Source organism: Molothrus ater, chromosome 9, assembly GCF_012460135.2.
Source record: "Molothrus ater isolate BHLD 08-10-18 breed brown headed cowbird chromosome 9, BPBGC_Mater_1.1, whole genome shotgun sequence".
Taxonomy (NCBI): Eukaryota; Metazoa; Chordata; class Aves; order Passeriformes; family Icteridae; genus Molothrus; species Molothrus ater.
Window position 1 is genome coordinate 16,802,956 of NC_050486.2, and position 27,639 is coordinate 16,830,594.

The following is a 27,639-nucleotide window of genomic DNA, read 5'->3' on the forward strand; positions in this document are numbered from 1 at the left end:
GGCCGGGGGGCAGCGCCCGCTGAGCGCGGCGCGGAGGCAGCGCCAGGCATGGCCGACCCGCTCCGCAGGACGCTCTCCAAGCTGCGGGGCAGAAGGTCCCAGCGAGGCGCGGCGGCGGGCGCCGGGCACCGCCACGGCGGGGTCTGCGCCCCGCAGGGTAAGTGCTCGGCCGCGAGGCTCCGGCTGCCCGCCCGCGGCCGCTCCTGCTCCTCCACCTGCCGGCCAGCGCCGGGCGGGGGCTCCCGCGGCATCGGGATGCTCCGTGCCCGCTGCCCGGGGCGCCGGGGCGGGCGGGAGCTTGGGTCTCGGATCGCTCCTCGGCCGCGGCAGCGTGCCATCGGTACCTGCGCCTCTTCTGGGAGCGGGAATTGCGCGTGAAAGCGAGAGCTCCTGGGGCTCCGACCAGCGCTGGGTGCGCGTCCCTGCGCGTTGTCTTGTCTCCCACATCTGCTTGTCACTCCTCGGCTGCTGTTTGCTCGCTGGGCTTGGTTGGTTTGTTCGCTTTTTAAAGATGCACTCGGAATCTTACAGATCAGTTTTCAGTTTTGTCGTTGTACCATTTGAATATATAGTAGTTGTATCTTATACTTTTGTTAGGAAACTTAGCGAAAGAGAACGTGTTTAAATATCTGCCAGAAGAACTGAGAGTTGTTTGATCCATATATGGAGAGGCTGGATAAAGCTGTTCCCTGCTTCCATGCAGTCTGCAAAGCAAGGCATGGTATCATGGTGAAGTATTTTCTGTGCCCACGGAGTTGGCATAAGGTCGGCTTCGACTGCAGTTGAGTTGAAACATTGAAGCTTTGATTTCTGAGCATACACGTGTCGGTACTATTATAGCTTAACTTGAAATACTGATTTATTTAATTTTTCTGTCAATGAGTGAAAGGTGAAGGAAATACCTGACTTTTTTTTTTTTTTTCCTTGAACACCATATTGAAGCCTTTTGAAAAGGAACCGTTGTCATGTTTGGTATTTGTGTGGAGACACGGTCTTAACTATATTAAATGTAATATTAAATAAGTATGTGAAAATGCTAATAGTAGGCAGCATTCTTCTGAATGAGGCATTGCTCTAGAACAAAAAGTATGTTCCTGACCTGTATGTCTCTCAGAGCTTTGTATTTATTTAAAATGGACTCACTCCTGTAACAGCTAACAACATTGAAAACTAGCTCTGTGATATTGAACCACTGGTTGTGCAGATACTTGCATGTGAACCAGTTTGTTACTAAAATAAACACAGGCATAAGGGCTTTCAGGATCAGGGCCAAGTTCGAATAAAGGGGAAGCAGTGCTTGCAAATACTGCTAGCAGTTGCAGAAACTGCAGTTGGGAGATGTATGTGGAAGTGTATAATGTGGGTGAGTTTCAGTGGGCATTTCCAATCGGTGACATCTGGCAGCATGTGGCTGATGAGTTGGGATGGTCCTGAGTCCTGTGGAAGGTGGAGTGTCCCTGTGGGCAGCCTTGGTGGACGAGGCTGGAGGTTCTGCATTGATGGCTCTGCACTAAGCTTTTGCAGATTATGGAGATATCTGGGTGGACGGTGAAAACAAAGTTTTCTGCTGCTAGGACTGAAGGGCAGCCTGAGGCTCACACCAGCTGTGTCCCTGGGTGTATGCTTAGGCACACTGTGCTGCACAGGAGCTGTTGTTTTGGGAATTGCAGCCTGCCCTAACCAGTGCGGAAGGACCCGTGTTTGTGCAGCAGAGCAGGAAGTAGCAGATATTTTTGTTTGTGGAAATACAGCTCTCGGATGCTCCTTCTATTTATGTCACCAGAGCAGGGACCAGCCTTGGAATGAAGCAAGGACTTTGGGATATTTGTCACTGGCAGGAGAATGCCTGCCTGAGAAGTCCCTGACCCAAAGAGACTTCTTGGAAACATAGGCATAGCCCTATGCCTGTTGCAGAACTATCCTTTTGGTTAGTTCTTACGTGAAATTGTAGTGTGACAGTGTGTAAAGAGGAACCATTACAGCAGCATGCTTCCATTTCCAGGCTGTGGGTGGGGGAAGGAGCATGATTGCTGCCAAATCACTGAAACTTTGACAAAAGATCTGCATGCACATTTCCCTCAGATTCTGTTAGCTGCCTGACTTAGGCCCCAAGTGTAGTAAAACACTTCAGTGGAGATGTGCAAAGCTTCAGAAGGAGCATGATTAATTTTGTTATTTTGTTAATTCTTTGAAACAAGTTAATTCTTCAAATCTCAAACAGTGATAATACTGCAGTTTAGCTGAACAAGCAAACTATGCTTTTGAAAAATCAAATGATGAATCTTTCATCAAATAAAATGGTGGTGTTTCAGATCTTATCAAGGATCTCTTCTATCATTAAAGTACAAACCTAAAAAGAGGGTCAAAGGGAAGATGTTCACATGAGTCTTTTTCATGTCTCCCTTTCTACAGCAAACTTGGCTGGATTTACAGAGCTGCTCCATGAGTCCTCCATAAAGGTGCCCATATTTTAACATCCATTATTGGTGTGAAAATAATTCTTTGCTAAGAATAATGTTCAAGCAGTAATGAATAGCTGCTTTCATCTCGAATTTCCAATTGCAGAGGGCTTCATGTGAAAAGAGGTGGTCTGTTTATACAGAACCCAGTTATCCCCATTCAGTCTCAATGGCTGAGCGAGCCCAGTGTGGATTGTCCTGGTGTGCAGAGCAGCATGAGGGTTACCTGACCTGCTCCCTGATTTTAATTTGGATGTGTTTGCAGCTTTTCTTCCAGTCCTAGTGCAGGGGTCGCAGCTCCCCGATGTGCTGCAGCCAGGGGGGTATTGCACTGCTGCTGAGTGGAGTTTGGCTGTGCTCTGACAGGGGGCTCAAGTGTGAGCAGCACTTTTCATGGACAGTTAAATCTTTCTCTGTTGCTTCAATGAAACTCTCAAGTTTTGGGAACAGTCAGTGGAATTTGTTTACTTCTTGTGTGAAATTTTTGTCGTTTAAAAACTTCTCTACATTTCTTCTTTCTCCTTCCTTATTTTCTTGATGGTGTGTTTTGTTTTATTCCCCCCAAATCAGGGGATGCTTCTGTCATAATTGTTGGATGAAGCTGGTAAGGACAGTCCTTTCTGGATGTTCTGGTGTAGGACATATCACCTTTATATAGAAATCTAGAAATTAATATATGTGGGGATTTTGTAGCCATTTAAGCAGTACATTGGGACTGTTTCTTCATTGGCATAACTAAACTGGAGAAGTACTGTGTAGTAACTTTTCAAACCAGTTGCACCTGAACTTCGCAGAAAAAAGCAGCCATTTCTGTGGAAGTATGCATGACCTTTCAGCAGAGCTATCTCACTGTCATTTATCTAAATTATGTGGTGTTAAAAATACAGCCAAACATGCCTGGCTCTTTATTAGCTATGTGCACATTCTGCTTTGATGGGCTGAAATCTAATTTTGTGCTCATATCACCTTATCTTTTGTCCTTTCGGATGAGGTCTGATGCAAGTGTTATACGACAGCAAATGTGTTCATCTGTCAAAAGCCAAACGATATTCTAAACATTTGTCTTTCCCTCTCTTTTTGCCTTCCTTTCTGGGAACAGATTTCATAGAAAATGTTTACATAGCTTCGAGAAGCAGGAAGGAGCCCGAGTGCCCCCAGGCCGGCAAGGTGCCCGAGCACAGGCCGCAGGTGAACAGCATCACCGTTTCCAAGAAACGCAGCTGGCTGCAGCAGAGCACCCACCGGCGGCCCCCTCCTCCCCTGGAAGAAGAAGATGCCTGTAAGGAAGAGCCCGGGGCCATTGTCCCGGTCCCCAGGTCTCCCGTGCCGCTGCCGGAGCCCGCCGTGCCCTGGGCTCCGTGCAGGCCGGCGCGGAGCTGCGCCCTGCCGGGCCCGGCCGCGCTGGGCAGCGCCGCCCCCGACTGCGGCGAGGACGGCGACGCGGATGATGAAGGAGAAATATGGTACAACCCCATCCCTGAAGACGATGAGCCCGACTTGCCCGGCGTGCACCCTTCTGCTGTGAATAGCCTTGTTGCTGTGGGCTCCCCGTCGGTTCGGTACAAAGGCCACCCTGGGGGTGACTCTGGGATGGCCGTGAGTCCCCATGAGGGAGCCGCACGCCCCGCGGAGGGCGGCCGGGTGGCACAGCCCGCTGAGGGCAGCCCGGTGGATGCTGCACCGCCCGGGGAACACGCACAGCAGCCCCTGCAGAGGTTTGCCTGCAAGGCTCCTGCTGTGCCAGCAGCAGAGGACAATCCTGCCTTCAAGTGTCCTTCCACAGGTAAGACTGCCCAGGAACATAAGCGTTCCTTTGTTAGGTCTCTTTTCTCTTTCTCCACCTCTTACGTTACCAAGTAAACTTTTGGTGGCAGTGCATGTCAAGTGCATTGAAAACGACTCAGATTGTGAGACTGATGCCTGCTAAGCGCAGAGGTGCGCAGTTGTTTCCCAGTCACTTTGTTCATGGCATGTCCAGGTGTGCTTGGCCTGGGTTCTCTCTGGCTCCCACCTCACTGAAGACAAAGGTTTTACAAAATGAGCTTGCTAAAGCCTGGTAATGTGAGGACACACTGGGTTTCCTTTGTCAGCTGGTGTCTAGCCCTGGCCTTGGATTCCTGCCTCAAAGCTACTTAATGTCTGCAGAAGTTTCTTTAACTTGCTGTCTGGGACTTTTTAATAAAGACCTTTTGGTAGACCATGCAAATGCTATTCATCACGTCGCTTTCTGTAATTACTGTCTTGTTGACTGTCTCAGGCTAATCTAATAGACTGCAGAAGAGTGGTTTTCACTTTCAGAAGGCAGCCTCTTTGTTCCTTGTTATCTTTGGCTGAGTGTTTGATAGTCTTGTTTCCATAATTCCATTAGTGTGTGAATTCAGCATCATATTAAGGATTTTTCCCAGTCTGTTAAAAAACCCCAAACAAATATAGAACCACACCAAACAAAAGTAAGTAGAAAAAAACTCTCCCAACCCTTTCCAAAAAGGTATTACTTTTAATTACTTACGTGCCTCATATTATCTCAACCTTAACTCTAGTGTCCTATTCAAAGTTAAAAACAGCGTAAAGTTCAGGAGACAGGGAATTCCAGGTTCCTTTCTTTGGGAAAGGTTACACTTTACGCTGACATTTAAGAACCTGTATTTCTGCCTGGTTCATCAGAAAAGACCTGAAACATTGGTGTGGGAGCCCAGGTGTGCATTGTCTTCTGGAGGGGCTTCTTTTTGGGTTGTCCCCATCCAGCCTCACCATCCTGGCAGTCTCTGGCCCCATGTCCCTGTGTACTGGGAGCTGCTGTGCCTGGATTCCTGGTGTAGAGGTATTCCTTCTGGGAACAGGGTTTGTTTTCAAAGCACCAGAGCAACTGCTGTTAACAGCAGAAGAAAAAACTCTTGGCCTCTGGGGGCTCACATTTTGTTCTCTTCATGGAAATGCTGCAGATACAAGCATATTTTTAGTTGCAAAGTGTGTTAAAGTTTTTGGGCATTTATTAGAAATAGCTCACTTTATAGCTGTTTTAAATACTTAGACTGGTTTTATTTGCTTGCAAGACAGATGAGATTATATGTTCTTTGGTAGATTTTTGTCATTGTTGGGGCTCAAATGCTTTGTAGAGGTCACTAAGTGTGGTTATTTAGGAAGGCTGTGTGTGTCCTGCAAACCGCTTGACCTCCGTTTATTTGCTTAATCTCTCCATACGTGGGTGACTATTTCTTTTTTTAAAGTTAGTCCCTTTCTGTAAGAAGAAAAATGTCAAACTTGCTTTCATACTAAAGATGCATTTATTTCTGAAAGCAGAGTTGTTGATTTCAAGAGTTTCCTCAAACTGGGAGAGAAGTTACGAATTTCACCTGATTTTTTGTTATGCATTTAGTTAATTAAGGTACTTCAAATGCAGCTCTCCTTCTACATGTGTTGGGTGGTGATCACATTGAATAGATTAATTGATGATGAAGTGGATCCCTGCTGCTTAGTAATTGGCTTTATTATGGAGAAGTGGCTTAGTTCTTTTTAATCCAGTTAAAGTATCTACAGTTATTTTCAGTCAAATTTAAAATGACAGCTCATCCATATAAAATTACTACATGAAAGGCACCATGGCCAATTTCATTTTATTTGTGTTAGGACCTTGTTTGAATTATATAGCTGGTATGAAATGGATGTCTCTGTTTGTAGAGAGCTGGGTACTTTAAGCAGTAACTCCTGTCAAATAAGAAATTAAAGCTTTGGGGAAAAGTCTGCCTACCTTTCTTATTGATCTCATATATAATATGTCAATATTGGTTAGCATTGGAGCCTAAATGTTAGGTTTTGGGAAGCACAGACAGAAAAAAAAGTGGGGCAGTACAAAATGCAAGAAAATATATATATTTGTTTATTTTGTCATTTGCTGTTTTCTTCTTTGGACAATGGAAACAATTTTGCCTTTAACATTTTAGATATTTTTGCCTTACTTTGATTTCCAATTTTGTAGAGTGAAAATAGTAATGACTTTTTTTTTTTACTTTTGGTTGCTTTTTTGAGTCTTTATTAGACAGGAGATTTCTTTATGAAAAGAATAAATGATAGAATTCTGTTCTTGTGGGTCTTTCCAAACAGAGCACCAAATAGTTATTTCCTGTAACTAGAAATACTATTTCCAGTACAATGGATCATAGTTGTAGAGGTGCTAATTTGTCCCATAGTCTTTATTTACACTGCTACCTCCTGGTATTAATCTGGTTACTTTCTACAGTAAATGCCATTTACGTTAATAGGATTTGTCAGGTAATTCCTTAGTGAATAATTCTAGCCTTGTTGGCTTTAAAAAAGAAACTGATTAGAAATAAGGCACCCTTATAGCAGAGCTTGGGAAAAAATAATGTATTTTCTTTATAACATGTATTCAAAAGATAGGAGTAAGAGGGTAACTTGGTTCCAAGTTAATAATGTAGAAACAGCCCAGCTTAGGCTCTTAGGTCTGTGGGAGAAGAATTTAAGTGGAAAGAACCCTGGAGGCTGTTTTTAATTATGTGTCTCTTTGCACAGAAAAAATGGTTATGATTGAAAAATAGAATTTTGGTTTTTGTTACAAATGCAATATGAGAACTTTTTTCACAGTAAAATGTTGAAGTAATTTTTCTTTATAACTCTCTAGGACTGAGCTCTTAACTGTGTATTTTTATAGCTGTGCGTATCACCTGCAAATTGTTGAAGGAAAGCATCCCTTTGTAATGTTGGCTCCTGAGAGAGATTTACACCACAGAGCTCTGAATAGTACCTTCTGTTTTTTTACAATATTTAGAATATTCTTGCTTTTGGGGAGGATAACTGTTGGTATTAGTGCCTTCCTAATGAGTGGAATCATCTCGTGTGTCTGTATCTGAGAGACGTCCTGGTAGGATTGGTGCATTGAAGGTTGCCAGGATCTGGATTGTGCTTTTGCTACTAAAAATGTACTTGAGTTAGTTGTCTGGGTGGAAAATCCTGGTAAGAGTCACTGTAAACAATTTCTTTCCAATGTTATGGCAAGTGAAGATGGATCCCATATTCCCACTTAACCCTGATATGTGCCAACTGGAATTTGGCTTAATTCCTATTAAAACTACAGGGCTCTTTCTCCACTTAGGCTGTGACCATTATCCTGGTTTCCAAATACATCTTTTGGGGCCCACGTATGCAAATATTTTGCATGCTTACATGTTGCAGGCAAGCTTCCAGCAATATACATAGAGTATACTGGGCAGCAAATGTTATCTACACCTTTCCTTCCACATGTTACAAATATTATTTTTGAAATTTAATGCTTATTTCCCAGATGGAAGATGTTTTGTGGTTTACCTGTTTTTCAAGTGCAAGGAGCTTTGGTTTCACAAGACAGAAGTGCGTTGATGTGAAATACTTGCACAATGTGTGAGATACCAGAATGGTTAGGGATTTGGCAGAAAGAGGGAGCAGAGGGACCTTTCTCCTGCTGAGGTGGAGCCTGTTTTTAGGTGGGTTTTTGGGGAGTTTGTGCACATACTTTTGGAGGTCAAGGGCTTATTCATGCATTTGTCTTGGCTTCACGGGGTGACAATGCCATAAACGCCTGCTGGTGAAAGAAACAACAGGATGTAACGCTGTGGAGTGGGAGCAGTTCTGTCAAAATAGTTATTGCCTTTTTCAGTTTCTGGTTTGTCCTGAGTAACTGTTTATATCCTCTGATGGGGAAGATAGGGGCAGAGCTGCTTTTCATGGCATGAAAGACCCAGTGAGGAGAGGAAATGTTCATGAGAGCAGCCTGAGCAGGCAGTGCCTGGCATCGCCGCGGTGCTCCAGCCTTGGAGTGCCTTGGTGCAGCTCCAGTGTCTGAGCAGAGCCGCCCGTGGTTCCTGTGCAGGGTCACCGATATCTGCAGCAAACTCATGCTGCTTTGGAGATACTGAACTCTTTCAATCTGATCAGTAAAGTGCTGTTACACGTGCTTGCTCCTGTCTGCAGTGAGATACCCCATGGTGGATGCTCTGAGGATCACCACCAGGATGAGGAGCAGGCACTGGTCACCCTCTTCACCTCTCGTGCCTGAGCCTTGGAGGGGTTGTGCTTAACCACCTCCCATTTCAATTTTAAGCAATGTATTTTCTGTCTTTTGCTCCTATAAAAGTGATCCCTGGGTTGATGAGTTCATCACAATTTTATTAGTATCAGTGTGTATAGTAATCAAAGAAAGCAAACTATCTTTACAAAATTCTGAGATTTTTTTTTACCATTTTAATAGTTTCTCCATTCCTTGTCTCCGAAGCAGTATGTGAGATAAGGACTGCATTGGTCAAAATAGTAATTTATATAGAGGTAAAAAAGACTTTTCTTTACGTGTTAAATGCAGAGATTCTTCCATTCATTTAGATAAGTAATTAAGATTTTACATAGAAATAATTGCTTTCTAACACAGTTTTTTAAAGTGCTTTTTAGTTTTTTAATTTTCTTTTGCACAGTTGCTGATGTAGATAGAGGTGAGGCTTACCTTACGTCTTAATTGCTTCAATTTGATATATCATAAGTTGTTCTCTCAATGCCATTTACACTTCTGCTCTGAAGTTTTATATCTGAACAGGTCTAGAACTGTGCCTGCACCTCAGAAACTTAACAGCCTTTGACATCAGTAGAGCTGATGTGCAGTGTGTCAGCTGAGGATCCAGATCAGTATCTCTTGTGGATTCTGCCACAGAAGAACAGTAGCCCTCTTTCACCTATTGTTTGCTACAAGAATGGTTTTGAGATATTTGGGCTCTTCTATTTTGATTTGCTGCTTTTTCACTTTTAATACATTAACTCAGCATTTCCATTAGGTGTGAGAGTGGCTGTTTGATACTTCAGTAGCTTGGTGTAGTAAGCAACTGATAGCTTTCTGACCAACTTATTCACCTCAACTTGTTGCCCAAAAATAAATTGCAGGTTTTCTGAGTAACTTTAAAATAACTTGGAAGCCCTATCTTAAGCAATGGGGAATGTGACATATATAACAGGGTAGTCAAATGTGCCTGTAAAACAGCATGTGTTGCTGGCAGTGGATGTGACAGTGATAAATGTGCCCAAACACATATAAACTCCATTTAACAGGGGCAGACAAGCATGTTTACTGTGCTAAATCACTGCACATGTCTGGCAGGGCCTGTGTTGTAGGTGCTTGAGTCTGAGCCCTCTCTTCCTTTGGAGCAGTGTTGTGTAGGTGTAGGTCTGCTTGGCTGAGGGGACACTGGTGACTGTCCTGTGGACACCTGGATGGATGGGCTGGCAGAGGGGCCTGGTTTGTGAGGCACTGTGGGCTCTTCGTGTTTCTGTGGCCATGGAAAGGCTCTATGCTTTCACAGAGCCACAGTGCTGGGCAAAGTAAAGGGTGGCTTTCTACTCAAGCTGAACCCACAGCTGATGTTGCACACAGTTACTTAGGGTGTCAGTTTGTTTTGACTTGGATTGCATTGTCCTGCAAAAACTTTTTTTTTTCCCCCTGTATTCATACTGCTGAAGTGTCAGAAGGCACAAGGCAAATGTATTGAAGCCTGTATAATAGCACAGCCCAGGCTGGAGAGGGCATCAGATGATCATCTGGGTCACCCTTCAGAGGAACAAGGAGCCTAAATGAGACCACCTACCCCACCCTGTGCAGTTGCAGCTTGGAAACCTGCAGGGGTGAAGACTACCACTTCCCTGGTTGTTTCCAGGGTTGAGTGTTCTCACTGTAAAATATAAACATTACATACACATACAAATGGTCAGCTGTGTATATAAAACTGACCATCCCCATGCTGTCCTGGTGCAACAGGTGCCTCTTATGTTTTGTCTTCTGTCACCCTTCTGTAAGGATATTTTTAATGTCTAACTGCTGTTTGCAGCACAATCTTGTAACTTGGATGAGAAAAGAGGTGCAACTCAGTTTCTCTGTTACCCTTGTGAGAAAGCTGTGTCAGATGGGTAGGCTGGGCAGTGAAGTGTTACTGGACTGTGCTACAACTCCTCCTGCAGCTTGTTCAGAGCTGTCATGTACACTTTTAAAATTGCGTGCATACCTCAGCACATTGCTGGCTTTAGTGGAACAACATGTGGCTCAGTGCTGATGGGAATACCATCCTGCATAATGCTCCACTGTTGAGTTTCCTCCAGCCACATATTTCACTTTAACTGTTTGCTGCTGAACGCAGCAGAAGTTGGACACAGAAAAGTCATAGTGTTAGATTGACTCTTTGGTTTTAATGAGTTGTGGGGGGGAAGTTTAATTTGTTGGCCTGCTTTTCCAAGCCTGTGCCAGAGAGTTTTGACAGAAAGGGGAGATTAATGTTAGAGGCTGCAGTGTGGCAGCGATTGCTATAGTGCGCTCCACGCCAGCCCACCAGTGGGACCGTGCGGTGATTTGCAGTACAAGGGAAGGCTTTGTCTGCCTTTATCAAACACCACATTTCTAACTAGCTGCTTGCCAGAAAGCACAGCAGGCGTGCTAGAAATAGCCCTGCCCCTGCAAGGGAACTACTTCCATGAGATGCAGGATTAAATGAATTTTCTTCTGTTCCTCTGGAAGACAGATTCTATGCATTATTCTTCGTAACTGAAACCTCCTTTTCTAAAGGTACTCTTTTAAGCCACTGTCTGCAAAAGTTACTTAATCCAAACTTCTATTGAGACTAGAACTAGCCTTTGTAGGGTTTTTCTTGGAAGGGGGCGAGGGAACCAAAACCACAGCAGATGACTTTGGTCAAAGACCAGATTGCCTGATTTAGCTGTTAAGGTTTGGTGAAGTATAAAAAGTACATTACAGTCCAGTGGTGAAAATTAATTTGAATGCACAAAGCACTTGTAAGAATCACTTGCTGTGGACTTGAAGTGGTTAGTTTACAATTAAAGTAGTAAGTCCTTGGCAAATCTGAAGGAGAAACTCCTTTAAAGTGTGGTTTACTAAGCATCTTGTGAAAACAACACTTCTTTCTTTCTTTTTATATGCTGTAAACAATCTCCTTTTCCATGGCTAGCAAAGGCTAATGATGGATGGATAAAGGTGTTTGAGTCTCTGTGAGCTGCCTGGGCTAATTGCTTCACACAGGGTTGGTGTGTTTAGGGACTGTATAGAACCCCATCCTGCACAGGCAAGGCTACCCAGTCCTCTTGGGAGCTGCTAACATTTGAAAATGGTGATGGGGATGGCTGTTGCTAGCAAGAGGTACTCTTTTTTTTTAAGGGGAGGAAAAGTGACTCTAAGTGAAAGTAATCATGTAATTTTATTAATATCTATCTATCATTCTGCCCTCAGCTTCCCTCCCGCATTGTTTCTTAACTAAGGTAAATTGATCAATTTTCTTACAGTTATTACTGCCTCATGCTGGTAAAAGTGAGAATGACTTGAGCAAAACTTGGTACTTGCATTTCCTTGGGTATTAGAGCATGAGGTGAGCCACAGGTTCCTGTCTGTGTGCAGTACTGGCTTATGTCTAATTGTGTTCCTTGATTAGCAGTTCTTTACTGCTGAATTGAGGAAGTGTTGTTGCTTTGGTTTTTTTTTTTCTTTTGCTCTTTTTACCATCAGTGCTTGCTGTTATATATATTTTTTTTCTTTTTGGTACCTTGAAAGGGGGGTGATTTCCTGTGAGGATGTCACTTGGGAGCTGTCTAACTTTAAAAACTCTTGTGGGGTGGTAGTGCCAGGAAACATGGAAGGTTGCTGGCAGGCAGTGAAATGAGGCAGTGCAGGATGCAGTTTTTGGAAGGAATAAATCTTACATCATGCTGTAGAAAGGAGAGGCTGAGAAAAATGAACGAAAAGGTGTGAGACTGCCTGCATCTACACAGGAGAGATTTAGGGCTCTTTGAGGTAATAGAGGGAAACAAAGAGCCACATTCTTTGCTAGAGACAAGTGTCTTTCCTTGAGACATTAGAGGAGTGGCAGTGCTGATGTGTTGGCTGTGTAGCTAACTGCTCTGCAGACAAGGGTGCCTTTGCCATATTTCCAGGATTTTTTCAGTCTGGTTTCCTTGCACTTGTGCCCCAGGAATGTGGCTGTGTGTGCTTGTCTGGGGGATGCAGCACAAGTGCCTCGAGCTGAATGCAGCGGGTGCAATTGCTCATTTGTTTATATGTAGTTTCTGGCCCTTTCATCTCCATAAAGCAGAACAAATCTGGCTTTTGACAATGAATTGCCAAGTTTGGCTGAACGAGTCAGCAGAGCACAGCTTTCTGAACACTTGTGAACATCTGACTGAATGAGTGAAGGGTGTCTGAATGAATTGTACTTATCAGGTTATGACAAATTGTACATGTTTTCCCCAAGTTGAAATTTTATTTTTCCATTTCTGAGAATTGCAGTTTGAAAATGATTGTTCCTTCTCTTTCCTTCTAAAGGGTTTGGAGCTGCTCTTGCACGCAAGCCTGATATACCCTCCACAGAGGTTTCTCCTCCAAGTCCCAGTCCCCTGAAAAAAAGTGGATCAATCAACTGGCCTTTCCCTGATAGAATTAAATCTCCCAGGACTGTGAGGAAGCTTTCCATGAAAATGAAAAAGCTGCCAGAGCTGAGCAGGAAGCTGAGTGTGAAGGGAAGTTCAAGCCATAGTAGTTCAGATAATCCTCCTTCCCTGCTGAAAAGTAGCTGCCGGGATACAAGCCATACAGTGTCTTTGCCTTCTTCTGGAAACTCCACCACAGCTGCCAGCAGGAATGTGATAAGCCGTTACCATCTTGACAGCAGTGTGTCCTCACAACACACCTACAAAAAGAAGAGCTTGAGGAGCTCCAAATCCTTCAACAAAGGTGGTTACCTCAGTGATGGTGACTCTCCTGAACTTATAACAAAATCAGGTAAACACAGACATGACACCAAGTGTGGGAAAGGAAAGGAGAGCCTTCCAAGTAACAGTGGTAAACCTGAAATAGATATCGATGCCTTCAGACACTACAACTTTTCTGATCAACCCAAGTGCTCTCAGTACATCTCTGGACTCATGAGCATTCACTTTTATGGTGCTGAAGACTTAAAGCCACCACGAATAGACTCAAAAGATGTCTTTTGTGCAATACAGGTTGACTCAGTAAACAAAGCAAGGACTGCCCTGCTCACATGTAGGACAACATTTCTTGACATGGACCACACATTCAATATAGAAATCGAAAATGCTCAGCACTTAAAGCTGGTGGTGTTCAGCTGGGAACCCACCCCACGGAAAAACAGAGTGTGTTGTCATGGAACTGTGGCTCTTCCCACTCTCTTTCGGGTCACCAAAACACATCAGCTGGCTGTCAAGCTGGAGCCCAGGGGGCTTATTTATGTCAAGCTGTCACTCATGGAGCAGTGGGAAAACTCTCTTGATGGCCTTGACACAGACCGTGAGCCTGTGATGTTTGGGGTGGATGCTCGGAAAGTTGTCGAGAAGGAAAATGCAGGCTTGATGGTGCCCCTTTTGTTGCAGAAATGCATTCTGGAGATTGAAAAGAGAGGCTGTCAGGTACTGTGCATATTTTAATCTCTTTTGTCAATATTTCTGTGTTGAGATAGATGTTGTTGCAGTGTAAATAGCGAGTGGAAATGGGGGAAATTAAAAACATCTTTACAAGTCAATTTTTTTTCCTTTGCTGCTTGTGTGTATTGAACACTGGCTATTGTAATGTGGGAAGAATAACAGGACTGTGTGCAGTCAGCACTTCCAGCTTGGCCTTTGTAGAGGAGAAGTACACTTGCTCACAGGAACTGCTCCCAGCAGAGCTTTAGGAGTGGGGTTTGTGAAACAAATGTGCAGCCCCGAGTGTGTAGAGTCAGCCTCGGAAAACAGAGATCAGTTGAGAATTTGAGAATATCTGACCCCTGAGACATGGGTCAGTCTGTAGGGACTGACCATCTAAATGCCAAAATGGTATGGTTCACTGTTTGCTCAAACCCAAAGCTGAGACTCTGTGCAGGGACACAGTGAGTCCATCTTTTGGTGGAGTCTGAAGCCAGTGTGCCTGAGACCCATCTCTGTCATCACTTTGTACACAGCATTAGGATGAGTCCCTGAGGGGCTGAATTAGTTCTTTCCCCACACCACTGCTCCTTGTCTTTCTACAGGTTGTCGTCAAAATTGGGAGTGCTTCAAAGCGAAAGTGCCCAGTGTCTTTTTTTCATCCCATTATTGGTTGATGTAATCTAATGAATAAAAATAGGTGTGAGAAATGAGGTATGGAAAAACATCACCGGTTATGGGTGCTAGACAAGAGCTCTGTTAAGAAAGAGTATGCAGTCTTAAGCTCAGATGTTCCCCATGGCAATTAGTCTGAAACTGGTGGGAGGACTCTTGTCTGCTGTTCCACAGCATTAGTGAGCCCTCCTTGTCTTTTGCACCTGTTCTCACTCAGGTGAAATTGAGAAGTAGTCACACCTACCAGTGTTACTATTTTAAATTGCTGACAGGTTGGATATGCTTGCAGGTGTGATGAGATTAGCTCTGCTGTTTATAACCCAGGTCATGAACTATAGAGGGAAATGGAACTTCCGTGTGGCTCTTTTGCTGAAAGTCATCACTGGTATTAGCTGTGTGATTTTTCTTGTGGATACTTCTCCTAACATGCAATTACTGGAAAAGAGAAGTTTTATTCTTTCTAGTATATGTGTTCTATGGTTTCAGCACTTTATTATGGGCTTATTAGCACCTAGTCATGCAAATGATATTGGGTAATCAAGGCAACACTGGTAATGAAGCAATTGGGATTTAAGTTATCTGAATGTACCTGATGCTTTTGAGCATGAAATCTATTTTTGTATTTTCACAGAGAGAACCAAAAGTGCAAAATATACTGTTAACTTCTTCTTTTAACCACATGCTTGTCTGACATTTGTGACTTTCCTATAGACTGCAAATACTATCATGGTACATAATCACCACCTGAATTTCAGATGTGGCATTAGGAAACTTTAAAACTTTAAAAGAAATTGTCTTAAGCATATACTAGGTCATATTCAGTCTTGGGAATGGGGCAGTACAAATTCCATTGGGTAACTTTCCGATTAATATATGACCAGAAAAATGCTTTTGCTTTCATACCTTCATTCTCATGGTCTTAAGACAGTACAGATGGGTTTCTTTGGTTTGGCTTGGTTTTGGATAATTTTTTGTCTTGAGTCCATGGTAGTTTTAAATTAATCTTTTACTCCTCAGTACACCTGCTGATAATGCTAATTAAAATAAAATTAATATTTCTAAGAATTAGTTTTGTAAGATCATAGTAGTACTTTGCATAAATGGTGCTGATGAAAATAATGATAAAATGGAAAATTTCAATACATGAAAGCACATGATTTAAATGGCAGTTTAGTTCAAGAATGGTGCAGGTTTCACTCCTATCACCTTAAACATGCTAAATAATAGCTGTTTTGCAGAAAATTTTCAGTATAATTTGAAACACTTGGAAGTCAGCATCTTATCAACTTTAAAAATAACATCTTACAGTTGTAACAATAGAGTAGTCATAATTTTCTTGAAACTGGTTAAGGGTATAAAAATTTTTATTTTTTTACTATATAATGTAATACTGTAGGAAAGTGCTTTCACTTATTTTGGGTTTGTGTTCGTTTATTAATTGATTTGTAACTTTCCTCGTTTTTAGTATGGAGTCAGTTGTGTGACTTTTTCTTCTGCTGATGATTAATGACTGTATTTGTACTGCAATTTTGCTTACATAAAGCTCTAAACATTTCTCACTTCTTTCTGCTGATGTTTGAATTCTATTTTGAATAATTAAACAATTATGCCAGGAAAAATAATGATGATCTGAGTAAGTAGGGTGAGAAGCAAATATATGCTTAATCTGTATTTCTTTCCTGATTCTGCATAAAAGCAAAACATTAAGCCATTCCAATTTAGAAGTTGTGTTACGTTGATAAAATACTGCTCAGCACGTTGACTGTTGAGAAAACAGGAGCGTCCTTCTCTGAGTGCTCCCAGCCCCTGTGTCCTGGGAAGTGTCTGATCCTGTGTGGGGTGATGGGACAGCCTAACTGTGCCAGCCCAGCTGCATTCCCAAACAGCTGCTGCTCTCAGGCTCTCTGATGGCACAGCACATGATGGCAGTGACCAGCTCCTGCTCTCAGGCTCTCTGGTGGCACAGCACAGGGTGCAGTCACCAGCTGCTGCTGCTGTTGGCTCTCTGGTGGCACAGCCCAGGGTGCAGTCACCAGCTCCTGCTCTCAGGCTCTCTGGTGGCACAGCACACGGTGCAGTCACCAGCTCCTGCTCTCGAGCTCTCTGATGGCACAGCACATGATGGCAGTGACCAGCTCCTGCTCTCAGGCTCTCTGATGGCACAGCACTGGGTGCAGTCACCAGCTCCTGCTCTCGAGCTCTCTGATGGCACAGCACACGGTGCAGTCACCAGCTCCTGCTCTCAGGCTCTCTGATGGCACAGCACACGGTGCAGTCACCAGCTCCTGCTCTCAGGCTCTCTGATGGCACAGCACACGGTGCAGTCACCAGCTCCTGCTCTCAGGCTCTCTGATGGCACAGCCCAGGGTGCAGTCACCAGCTCCTGCTCTCAGGCTCTCTGATGGCACAGCACAGGGTGCAGTCACCAGCTGCTGCTGCTGTTGGCTCTCTGGTGGCACAGCACAGGGTGCAGTCACTGGTCCCTGGGCAGGCATTGCTGACATGAGCTGTGCTTTGTGCTTGCAGGTGGTGGGGCTGTACCGGCTCTGTGGCTCGGCAGCGGTGAAGAAAGAGCTTCGAGAGGCGTTTGAGAGGGACAGCAAGGCTGTTACTCTCTGTGAGAGCCAGTACCCAGATATTAATGTCATAACAGGTAACACATTTACTTGCTTTTCTTCCAACAGAGTTGTGCCATGTTCCTCATGTACCTTTAAAAGGGGGAAATTGTGCTTTGAACTCTTTTTCTGTTGTCATTTTAACAAGCTTTTAACTTCTGCTGAAAGCTGGGTGGGAATGAGTGCAGTTACTTTGGGGATGTGTAAGTATGGATGAAGCAGCAGTGATTTTTAGGGAGAGGAGGACATGGAAGGATCTGCTTTCAGTTACTGCTCCACCAGGTACAGAGGGAAGTGGGAGTCTGAAAGGAGCTGGGGTCTTGGAGCTGGTTAAACCTCTGCCATTGGTTTGTATTGGAGAAGATCTGGAAAAGCTTGGTTGTGATCAGGCCCCTCTGCTGTGCTGGTGGATCCTCACCATGTGACCCAGGGCTGCCTTGGACCAGCTGTTCTCCCCTTTATGTTGGAGACTGCAGGAGATATGGAAGCAGATTTCCCATTGTATTGTGCAGGCTAGTTAGAGCTGCAGGAAAGTGCCTTCATTTGTTCACTGCTTTTTTAAAATCTTGCTGGGTTTTCTCCTGCTCCCTGGAGTGGCCCTTCACTTGGTGTCACTCAGCAAGCTCTAGGAAGAGGTAGGGCTGCTCCTGGGCAGCTCCTGCATCAGCTCCTTACATAGTTCTCTTCACAGGAGTTGCACTGCAGAACTGAAGTCAGTTGTTGAGCTTTTTCTGGTTTGCTAAAAACTGGAACAGTTTTATAACTATTGATATTTGATGCTAGCTAAAGTTGATCTAATTTCAGGCATCACTGAGTAAGCCAGTTGTTCTGAGAAATTAGTCAGAAGCATTCACTGCCTGTATATCAAGGGATGGAAAATGTAACAGTAGTTGGGGTGTAAATTTTCTGTGCCAAAACCCTTTCTGTAGTATCCAACATCCAGCTGTATAGAAGAGTTATACCCTGTTTGGAGGTTTATTTCATTTCAATGTACTGGGAATTAATTTTATTCATTACATTTTATAATGATACAACATGTTAGCAGAAGATGCTACCCGATGACATTTACTGAGTTATATAAACCTCCTGGTTCAGTGTGCTGCCAGTCAGTTTGCCTTACTTGCCTTGGCTGATTTTGCTGTGGGGTTCAGTGTTGTTCAGAAGTACCAGCACTGTCAGCATCAGAAACTTGTATTTATAGAATCATAGAATTGTTTAGGTTGAAAAGACCTTTAAGATCATCAAGTCCAGCCACTAACCCACCAGTGTTTCACTCTGATGTTATACAGCTTTTATAAACGAGGTATCTGGTAAAGGTAAAAAATATAAATGATCTTTTAAACTGGGTCATTTTCTTCTCTTTACAAATAAATTAATGAGAAAAAATGCTGAGAACTTCTAATATCAGATTGTTCCATGAAATTATTTTGTGTCCAGAGTTTGTATTGCAAGAGTGAAAAGACTACAGCTTTGTTTTCTGCCTTACAGAAAGTCTGTTGGGTCCTTTAGTTTGCCTTCTCTTGCAAGAGTTTACTTACATGCTGCTTTCCTTACAAGGGAAAAGAATTTTAAGGAATTACACTGAGAAGCAGATTCTTTGCCCTGGTAGCTCTGCAGCTGTGCTGTGCAGGTGCCTGCAGTGCCTGTGTCAGCATTGTGCTGCAAGGAGTGACTGTGGGGGCTCTGTGGGCTGGGGAGCAGGGAGGGAAGGGCTCTTGGCATCTGTACCTTCCACTGACCAAATGCAGCCACTCCAGTTATTGGTAGCTGCCTGCTGTAGATTGACAGGGGAAACTACAGTTTTTGTGGACAGCTGAGTTAGCCACTGTGCCCAGTGCTAGGAATAAAAGAGCCCACAAACCTTACTGCATGTGCTTGGGGAGTTGGGTTGAGAGGGAATGTTTCCCCTGATTACTTAATGCTGAGGCTGATGCACATGATTCATACTTCTATCAGCCAAAACATGTGTTCCACTGAATATGAATCCTCAGCATAAATCTTGGCTGGTTTGTAGAGAAGCGCTGCCTTATGTCCTTTTTGAAATTTGAGTAGCGCTCCTTTTCAAAAAGATGAATAATATTTTTTTTTGACAGCTCTCCAAAGACTAAGGAATGAACATTTAATGATTAAATCTTGACTGAGAAATACGCTTGGGATTGGCACAAGCTGACACACAATGAAGTGGGCTCATGGATCAAACTGAGGCGGGCAGGCAGTTCATGGAACTGACCTGTAGCCATGTTGTTGCATCGTGTCTGTTGGCATCCACGTGAATTCATATCTCTGCATAAAGCTTGCAGTGCTCTTAACAGTTCAGTGGGTCAGAAAAATGAGGAATTAATGAAGTGGATGGCAATTTCTGCTCTCTGTCTAATTTGTTGTGTGTGGTTGTGTCAAGAGGAATGTGCTAGTGGGCTGGCAGCGGCAGGAAGCGTAGATTCATGGAAAAAAAATAACAGCAGCCTCTTAGAGGGCTAATTTAGCTGAGTGAATAGCAAAAGGATTTAGAAAGGTCAAGGGGCATTCATGGCTCCCAAACCATCCTGTTATCTGGAGCTGAACAGGAGAAAGTCCTTTGGCAGGTGGCAGTCCTATGATTGTGGATGCTATTGCAGGAATTCCTGGTAAATAATTATTAATAGACAGTTGTGTTTAGTATAAGCTAATTTGATTAGAACATATAATTTCCTACTGTAAGCTGGTTTTGATTTCAGCCTCTGCCTCCAAAAAAAGCACAACTGAAACAGATCTTTATAGAAGTCAGCATCTCTTGCTAGTATTTTGCCTATGAAAAAAGGAAAATATCCCAGATCATGTTGTACAGCATCATCATCTGCCACATTAGTTTCATAAATATTTTAACCAGCTAATCCACATAGGGAGCATGACCCTCTAAATTCAGGGAAGAAAAAGTATTTGGTGGGAAGGGAGGAATATGAGTAAGTTACTAAACAAAAACTAGCTACTTTAGTGGAGAAGTACCAAAAGTGCATGTTCTTTTTAAAGCAAACAAAAAAATCCCACCAAAACACCAGGGGAAATATTTTTTCAGGAAAAAGTGGTTGTTCTCATTTTGTGTTCCTGAGGGGATGTTCCCATTTTGAGCACAGAGTGAGCTCCTGGAGGCCGTGTGGTGTCTGCAGAGCTGGTTTTGCCTGGCTGCAGCAGGAGGTGATTTGGCAGCTCAGGTTCAGGGCACTGCTGCAAGGGCAGGATTCTTTTTTAAATGAAAATATTTATACAGGTAGAAGACAACTCTTACATGCATTCTGCATGTGAAGGATGAAATGTTAACTTCTGATCCCTGTACTTTGTAAGAAACTACCTTGTAACAAAGCCCACGCTGTACAGTTCATTTTACAGCTCCGTTGCACAGGCTCGAGTTGATGAAAACTGTTACTTTGTTAAATGGCACAGTGTGATGGTAATTGCTGTGATGTGAGATTTTACGAGGTTGTGAGGAGGGCCTGCTAAAAAAACCTGCCTTTAAAACTTTACCTGTTTGGAGGACAGGCTGTTTTGTTAACTGCAGTTCATACTTTTGAACAGTTTCTTCTAGTCCAGCAGTTCTTCCTAACAAAGTATTTAAATGCAGTTGTGATCTAGCTAAAATTAGTAGATATTTGTGGCACAGAAAGCAAATTTTTAAGGAAAATGAAAACTGCTGGGAGGCAGGCTTGTTTCCTTCAATTTTTTGTTGGTTGTATTGGATATTGCGCCTGGATAGTAGCATCCTGCTATGTCCTTTCCAGAGACTGCTGTTAGAAGCCTTAATATTTTGGGTTATTTTATCACTGAAACCCCTCTCAAAATGAAGTATCAGCCAAGTTCCAAAGCCAGCTAACAAGAATGCAAACCTCAATTCCTCTTCAGAAAGAATAGGTGGTAATGAGGTGCTTGCCTGGTTGTTGCAGTCCCCGAAACAGCCTCTGCCCCAGCACACCCCAGCTGCAGAAACGCTGCAGTATTTCAGTGCCCCAGGGCAGGCTCCGGTGCTGGGCACTTCAGGCAGTGTCCCCCGGGGGTGTGGATCACATCTGTCACAGCTGGAGGGAGTGGTGTGCAGGGGCTGCAGGGTGCCCAGGAGCAGCAGGGCTGGTGGCTCTCTCTCATCAGGACATGTTTGGTTTGTGCTTGGCTGGGTGAGAAGGCACCATGTGCTTTGCTCTACGTGCCCCTGGCACTGGGATGTTTGCTCATAATTTTATAGCTGAAAATAAACAGAAAAAAACCCCTAACTGATAGGCTTATATAAAAGCTGGACTTTGATGTTTGTAGGAGCTCCTTTCCTTGGATGGGAGGTGGATTGCTCTGAGTCCTTTCCTTGCCTCCCCTCACCTGAAAGGAGGGAAGCTTGGGGAGATGTTCACCTGGTGCCCAGTGTCCTCACTCCTGCACATGCAGCAGCCCTGTCCTCCTGCCCCTCTTTGCTGTGCCCTTTTGGTGCTGTCCTCCCATCCCTTGCTCCTGAGGGCCAGGTTTGGCACTGACACAGGGGATTTTCTTGTGTAATGAGTGCAGTTGATGTGCTTTAATGCTCCCAAAAATTGCTGCAAAGAGAATCTGCAGCTTGTTAAAGGCAGCTGTTGTGTCCCATTAGGTGTCCTAAAGGATTATCTGCGAGAGCTGCCCTCTCCCCTGATAACCAAGCAGCTCTATGAAGCAGTGTTGGATGCAATGGTGAAAAATCCCTTGAAAATGACAGCCAGTGGTTGTGAGAATGACCCAAGTGACTCTGAGCACACAGCAGCCCTTCTGGATTGCCTGCCAGATGTTGAGAAGGTGAGTCGTGTTAGCACGTTCAAGTAAATCACAAGCATCAGAAACTAAAGGAACATATTCACACTGGATATAAAATGTCTCAGAACTGTTTATCAGATCAAGTGGTTCACTTGTATTTGTGATGCTCCACATATGTGAAAATAATTCCATGCTGCAATGAATTGGACGGTCTGCATTGCTGGACTTGCTCTAGTTTTCATTTTATATTGTTTCTTTAAAACTGAATGAAAGGCCATGATCTCTACTTTTACAATATCACATAAATGATAATTCCATTGTCCTGCTCCACTTCTGCAAAGCTCTCTGATCTGTATGTTGGAATTACCTGGGCAAATCCATTCCTCTTTCTTAAATATGTGCAATAAAGCCTTTGCTTCCCTTGCTGTGCAGTGTGAGAGAGCTGTGCACTGTTACCTGTTAAATTCCTGTGTAGCACCACAAACCACAGCCCCTTCTGGGGGGGAGAGAGGGAGGGATGGAGGGGCCTGCATGGTATCTGGAATTACCTGGAAGCTTGTTCAGATGCTGACATCATCTCGAGGGTTTCTTTATTTTCTAATGTACCTGAATCACCTGTACTGCTTCTGCAGCCTCTCCTCCCTTCCTGATGTACTGTGAGAAAACTCATCCATGTGAAAATGAGTTCAGATAAGAAACAAACTGAGTCTTATCAGAAAGTCTGTCTTAATTGGTCTGCTCTGTCGTAGTCAAATACAGCTTTTCTAACTCAGCACTTGGATGTTCTGTTGATGGGTTTTGGTAGGAAAACCAGAGCTATCAGCCTTGATCTTTTCTCTCTAGAGCTGTGACCAGTACCACTGTTGTTTGGTGTTTGGTTTCCTGAGCAGTATTTTGTTTCTTTAGGCTACCCTGAAGATGCTGTTGGATCACCTGAAACTGGTGGCCTCTTACCACGAAGTGAATAAGATGACGTGCCAGAATTTAGCTGTGTGTTTTGGCCCTGTGTTACTGAGCCAGAGGCAGGAGACCACCAACCATAACAACAGAGTCTTCACAGACTCAGAGGAGCTTGCTAGTGCCCTGGACTTCAAAAAGCACATAGAGGTTCTTCACTACTTACTTCAGCTGTGGCCAGGTACTTTCATCTGATCAAGGAAAAAAGTCAAACCATTGCTTTGTGTTTGCACTGTGTGACACTGTACATTAATTCAGGATGATTGAGCAGCATCAGAATTCTTAAAATGTGAGGTACTATGGCATCACTGTTAATCTAAAGAAATGATGACAGTTTCTATTTGGGCACTTTGCTAAATGGGAAGTTTGTTGCTTTAATTGCTTTCTTACCATATGGCAGTGTTTGAGTATAATGAAAGAAATAGTGAAGACTTTATGTAAGTAAAGACACTAGAAAACACCAACTCAGTGACATTAAAGTTTCTACATCTCTATTAGAGAGGTGGGAGATTTTTTTTTCCCCTGCTCTTCAGCTTTGACCTGATGGGGTTAATTTATTTCCACTCTTGTAATTGGGCAGAGTTGAAGATATCCTCAGAGTAAGAGGTCTGCAACTTCTACTTGTTTTTTAGAGCTTTGCATAAGGAAAAATGTTGCTACTCCATGATGGGTTTGAGGTGACTGAAGATGCTGCTGCTCACTTGTCAGCTGCAGGTGGGCAGCTCCAAAGCTGCTGATCACCAAAAATGAAAAGAAGCTTTCAGTCAGATGAGTGAGTCTATGCAGGAGAGATGAGGCATGTAGGTGGAGGAAGAGGGAGACCAAGAGCTCTTTGGGCAGCAAATACTGTGCAGAAACTAATCCTGAAACCATGGGGATGGGTTATGGCATGGCTGCTGTGGACTACAAAACCAAGTGGATGCAGCTCTGCCCATGGGAGTGTGTATTGCTCTAAGAGGGTAGGAGTAGGGTAAGTAGTAGAGTTTTCCTTCACTTAGAAGAAAAAGCTGAGCCCTATCCCTTGGCTTGCAAGAACTGTGCAGGATATTGTGTTAAAAGGGAGGTAAAACACAAATGCAGAGACTTGAGTAGGTGAATGCCACACAGTGTAAACAGCACACTTGGATTGAATAGAAGGATCACAGTCTGGTCCCTTACATTTAATCTCCTGTAGTTTGAGACAGCTTGATAACCAACATGTTGTGCAATACTTTGATTTCCGTTTATTTCTGAGCAAAAACAAATAGGCCTTGTTTGGCCAGCCTGTGTAACACTGGCAAGTTATTGTTAACCCATGGCCCTTCTCTTAATGGAGCACAGTCTAAACAGAAGGGGTTTGTTATCGTAAGGGGGGGGAAAGCAGTGAGAGTTATTGCATAGTACTGTGCAAGACATAAAGTAAAATCCCCTGGAGACCTGAACTGTGGATCCAGAAGGAGAAGGGTTGGGCACATTTCAGGACTGAGGCTTTGTGCTTGTGTGTGGGGAGTCTAACAAGGAGGGCTCCCATGGTGATCTGCATGGGTTTGTGTGCACTGCCTTTTCAGGGGTGAATGGGAATAGGAAGTCTGTGCTGCTCATTACAAGAAGCAGTGGTGTGTATAAAACCAGAAGTTTTGCAGCTCAGATACTTACTAGGCCCAGGGCAGTGAGCAGAGCAGTGCTGCTTGCCTTGGGCAGTGGGTCACAGCAGAGGAGCCTGTCAGTGACTGTGCTGTGCATTCATGAGCTCAGGTAATGCTGCCAGCAAACCTGTGTGAGTGTACCTGTGCTTGTGCTGCACACAGAAATTACTGCAGGGGAGCTCCTTCAATAGCACAGAGCATCAGGGCAGAAGAGAAGCACGAGAGCTCAGCTCAGTGTGTTGTCAGCTTCTCTAGGGGTTTCTCAGTGGTGGTGTTTTGTTGTGGTTTAACCTCTTTTGCTGTGCCTGCTTTCTATTACTCCTTAGCCTGGATGAAGTGTGCAAACTGAGCAGTTCGCTTTTCTTTGACAAGAGCTGAATGGTGATTAACTCATACAATGAATTTAATTGGTGGTCTGGGAGTTTCCACTTTAAGAAAGGCTTCTCTACTGTAATTTGAATCTGGCATGAATCTTCAAATTAGGAAAAAAGTAGTTTTTCCTAATTATTTTATATCAAACAATGGCAAAAAGTGTGCAATGTGTTGGCTGTAAGATTGCATGTATTCATGCACGCTAGGTGGGACATTGAGGGATGACAGTGGGCAGCTGCCATGGACTTTTGTGTTGCAGCATGGGTTCAGTTGTGACTGGTTTAACTTCTCTCTTCTAGTTCATCACTTGCCTGCCAAAGAACCAGCACATCTGAGTGTGTTTCCTGAGCACTCATCCTGCCTGAATTACCTGAGGCCCAAGAGGCAGAGACCCCAGGTGCTGAATCTGAGCGGTGCCGAGATGTCGGGGGTGCTCAGACCGAGGCCAGCCGGCCTTGACAGCCCATCCAGCAACCGCTATGCTGGGGACTGGAGCAGCTGTGGGGAGAACTACTTGTTAAGCCCCAGGGACTGCCTGGGGGAGGCAGACTATGATGATGTCCCTTCCGAGGGCACGGAGAGCGGGGAGGACAGCGGCAAGGCCGAGGAGCCGGACGGCCCCACGGGACGCCCGCAGCCCGGCCCCACAGAGCTCCCCTGTGGGAGCTGCCTGGCAGTGCCAGCCATGGACTCTGCAGTGGATCAAAGAGCACACCTCAAGGACCTGCAGGAAAGTATTGATACTCTCATAGGAAACCTGGAAAGGGAACTCAATAAAAACAAACTAAATATGAGTTATTAAATCCTGTCCTGCACAACATCTCCTTGTGCCTCCGTGCCCCTTGTTGGGCTTCCCTGGCTGAGTGAGGAGTGATGGTGCCCCTGAGCACCCTGTGGTAAGGCCATGGCCCACCTTGTGTTAGCACATTTGAAGCCATTCCGTAATGTTTCTGCCTTTCTCTTAGAAGGTGTTGTCCTGGTTTGTGTTGGAGACAAGCTTAGACTGTGATGTAATTCCACATAGTGACATTTCTCCCCAAAAACACTATGCACTTAGGTGGCCTGGGCAGTACCTGGTAGAAGATAAAGCAACATCTCTGCTGTCAGTGGCAGCAGAATTCCTCATTCCTGAACTCCTGGCTCTGGTACAGATGTTCCTCTCAGAATAGGATGAACGCTGCTTGGCCTGAGTTTTGCAGCAGGGACTTCAGATAGACTTGTTTTACTATATATGCAATGGCTGCTATGAAAAATGCTTTATATAATATTTATATATAAAGTTTTAATTGTACAAATATTAACGTATTACTGTATTAACACTTTTCAGTAATTATTTAAACAAGCAAAAATAAATATTTTTCTAACCTTGTTTGTATATATATATGTATAAATGTGCATGTGTCTGTAGCCATCTTTGTAAAGGAAAGGTCTCAGAATTATGAAATGTTCCCATTTCCAGGAAGAATGCTCAGTGATGCCAGGACAAGGTTACCCTTTGGGTAACACAGCATTTGATTTATGCACAGAGACATGGCCAGAGAGAAGGTAGGGTGAATGATTAATGTAAATGACCTTGTGTGGTGGAGGAACAGCCGTTTGCAGGTGTTGACTATTAACTCTCACACACACACACACCACCCTTTCTCTGTTTGTTTGGGTTTTTTTTCTTCATTGTTTGTTTCTTCCTCCATTGGTTTTTTCACATATAAAGAAGGTCTGGAAGGTATTTACTTTTCAAAAAATATTTTTTGTTTTTCCTTTATAACATCTTGCTTTGTTTTTGATGTTTTGGTACTTTTTTTCTTTCCAGAATTTCATGTATTCTTCTTGTGGTACTCTTGGCTGCTGCTGGTAGTTAGATGCATTTGAGCCCTCTCTAAAGGTTTGTGGCTCTGGAGATACAAGATATAAATTCAGCACAAAGCCAGTTACTTTTTTTTTTTTTTTCTTTTTAAATTACTCTCCCAGAAATGGAAGCCAGAGTTGTCACATGAGGTTGAATGGGTGGAATGATATTACTCCTGGGGAGTTTGGGTGGGATTGCAGTTCACTGTGACCTTATTAGATTCAGCTATCACCATCTGCTCAGAGCCTCTTTTATCTCTACTCACTTATGATGAGCCATTAAACATTTCCTGTTAAGGAAACACAGGTAAAAATAGTCACCAAATTGTATACAGATGTTTTGATAGTCCTTCTAACCAAAAGGACATACAGAGTCATTCCTTGTCCTCTACAGGTCATATACACATCCCCAAGGAAGGGGGGATTTGGGCAGGTGGGGCTGAGAAGGTTTTGGTGTTTTCAGAGGTCAGTTGCTGCCAGGTGGCAGGGTAGAAATTAATTCTACATCTTTTTGGTACGATTTTTGACATCCCACCATGGCTTTCCATTCACCGTGTTGGGTAAGTGCTTTTCTGCTAACCTGTACTTCCTTATACTGCTTAATTGAAGAGTTATTTATTTACAGTAGCAAGGAATTAAGAATTGCTATGGCAAACTTCACCCCTCTTTTCTAAGGAATTATTTTAGCATGGTTCCAATGGGTTATTCAATCTCACTAATTTATTTTTATAAGTATTAAAAGATGCAAAACAATTATTGCAATATAATGATATGAATGAAAATGTAAATTTAACCTGAAGCATTTATCAATAAATCGATGTATTTTTTTAAACTTTTATACCTACAGAATGTGCATACTTTTTAAACTATAAATTTAAATTCTAAATAAAATTTGAATTAAGAACAAAA

General features: G+C 43.6%; 1 protein-coding gene across 1 annotated transcript; it reads left to right on the forward strand.

The window, feature by feature from the left end:
• The first annotated feature begins 48 nt into the window (after nucleotides 1-48).
• Nucleotides 49-27,639, forward strand: SYDE2 (synapse defective Rho GTPase homolog 2). The gene is made up of 7 exons (XM_036388197.1): nucleotides 49-157; nucleotides 3,559-4,242; nucleotides 12,808-13,907; nucleotides 17,103-17,229; nucleotides 21,792-21,973; nucleotides 22,838-23,069; nucleotides 25,185-27,639. The coding sequence occupies exons 1-7, from the start codon at nucleotides 49-51 to the stop codon at nucleotides 25,685-25,687; spliced, it is 2,937 nt and encodes a 978-aa protein (XP_036244090.1). The 3' UTR covers nucleotides 25,688-27,639.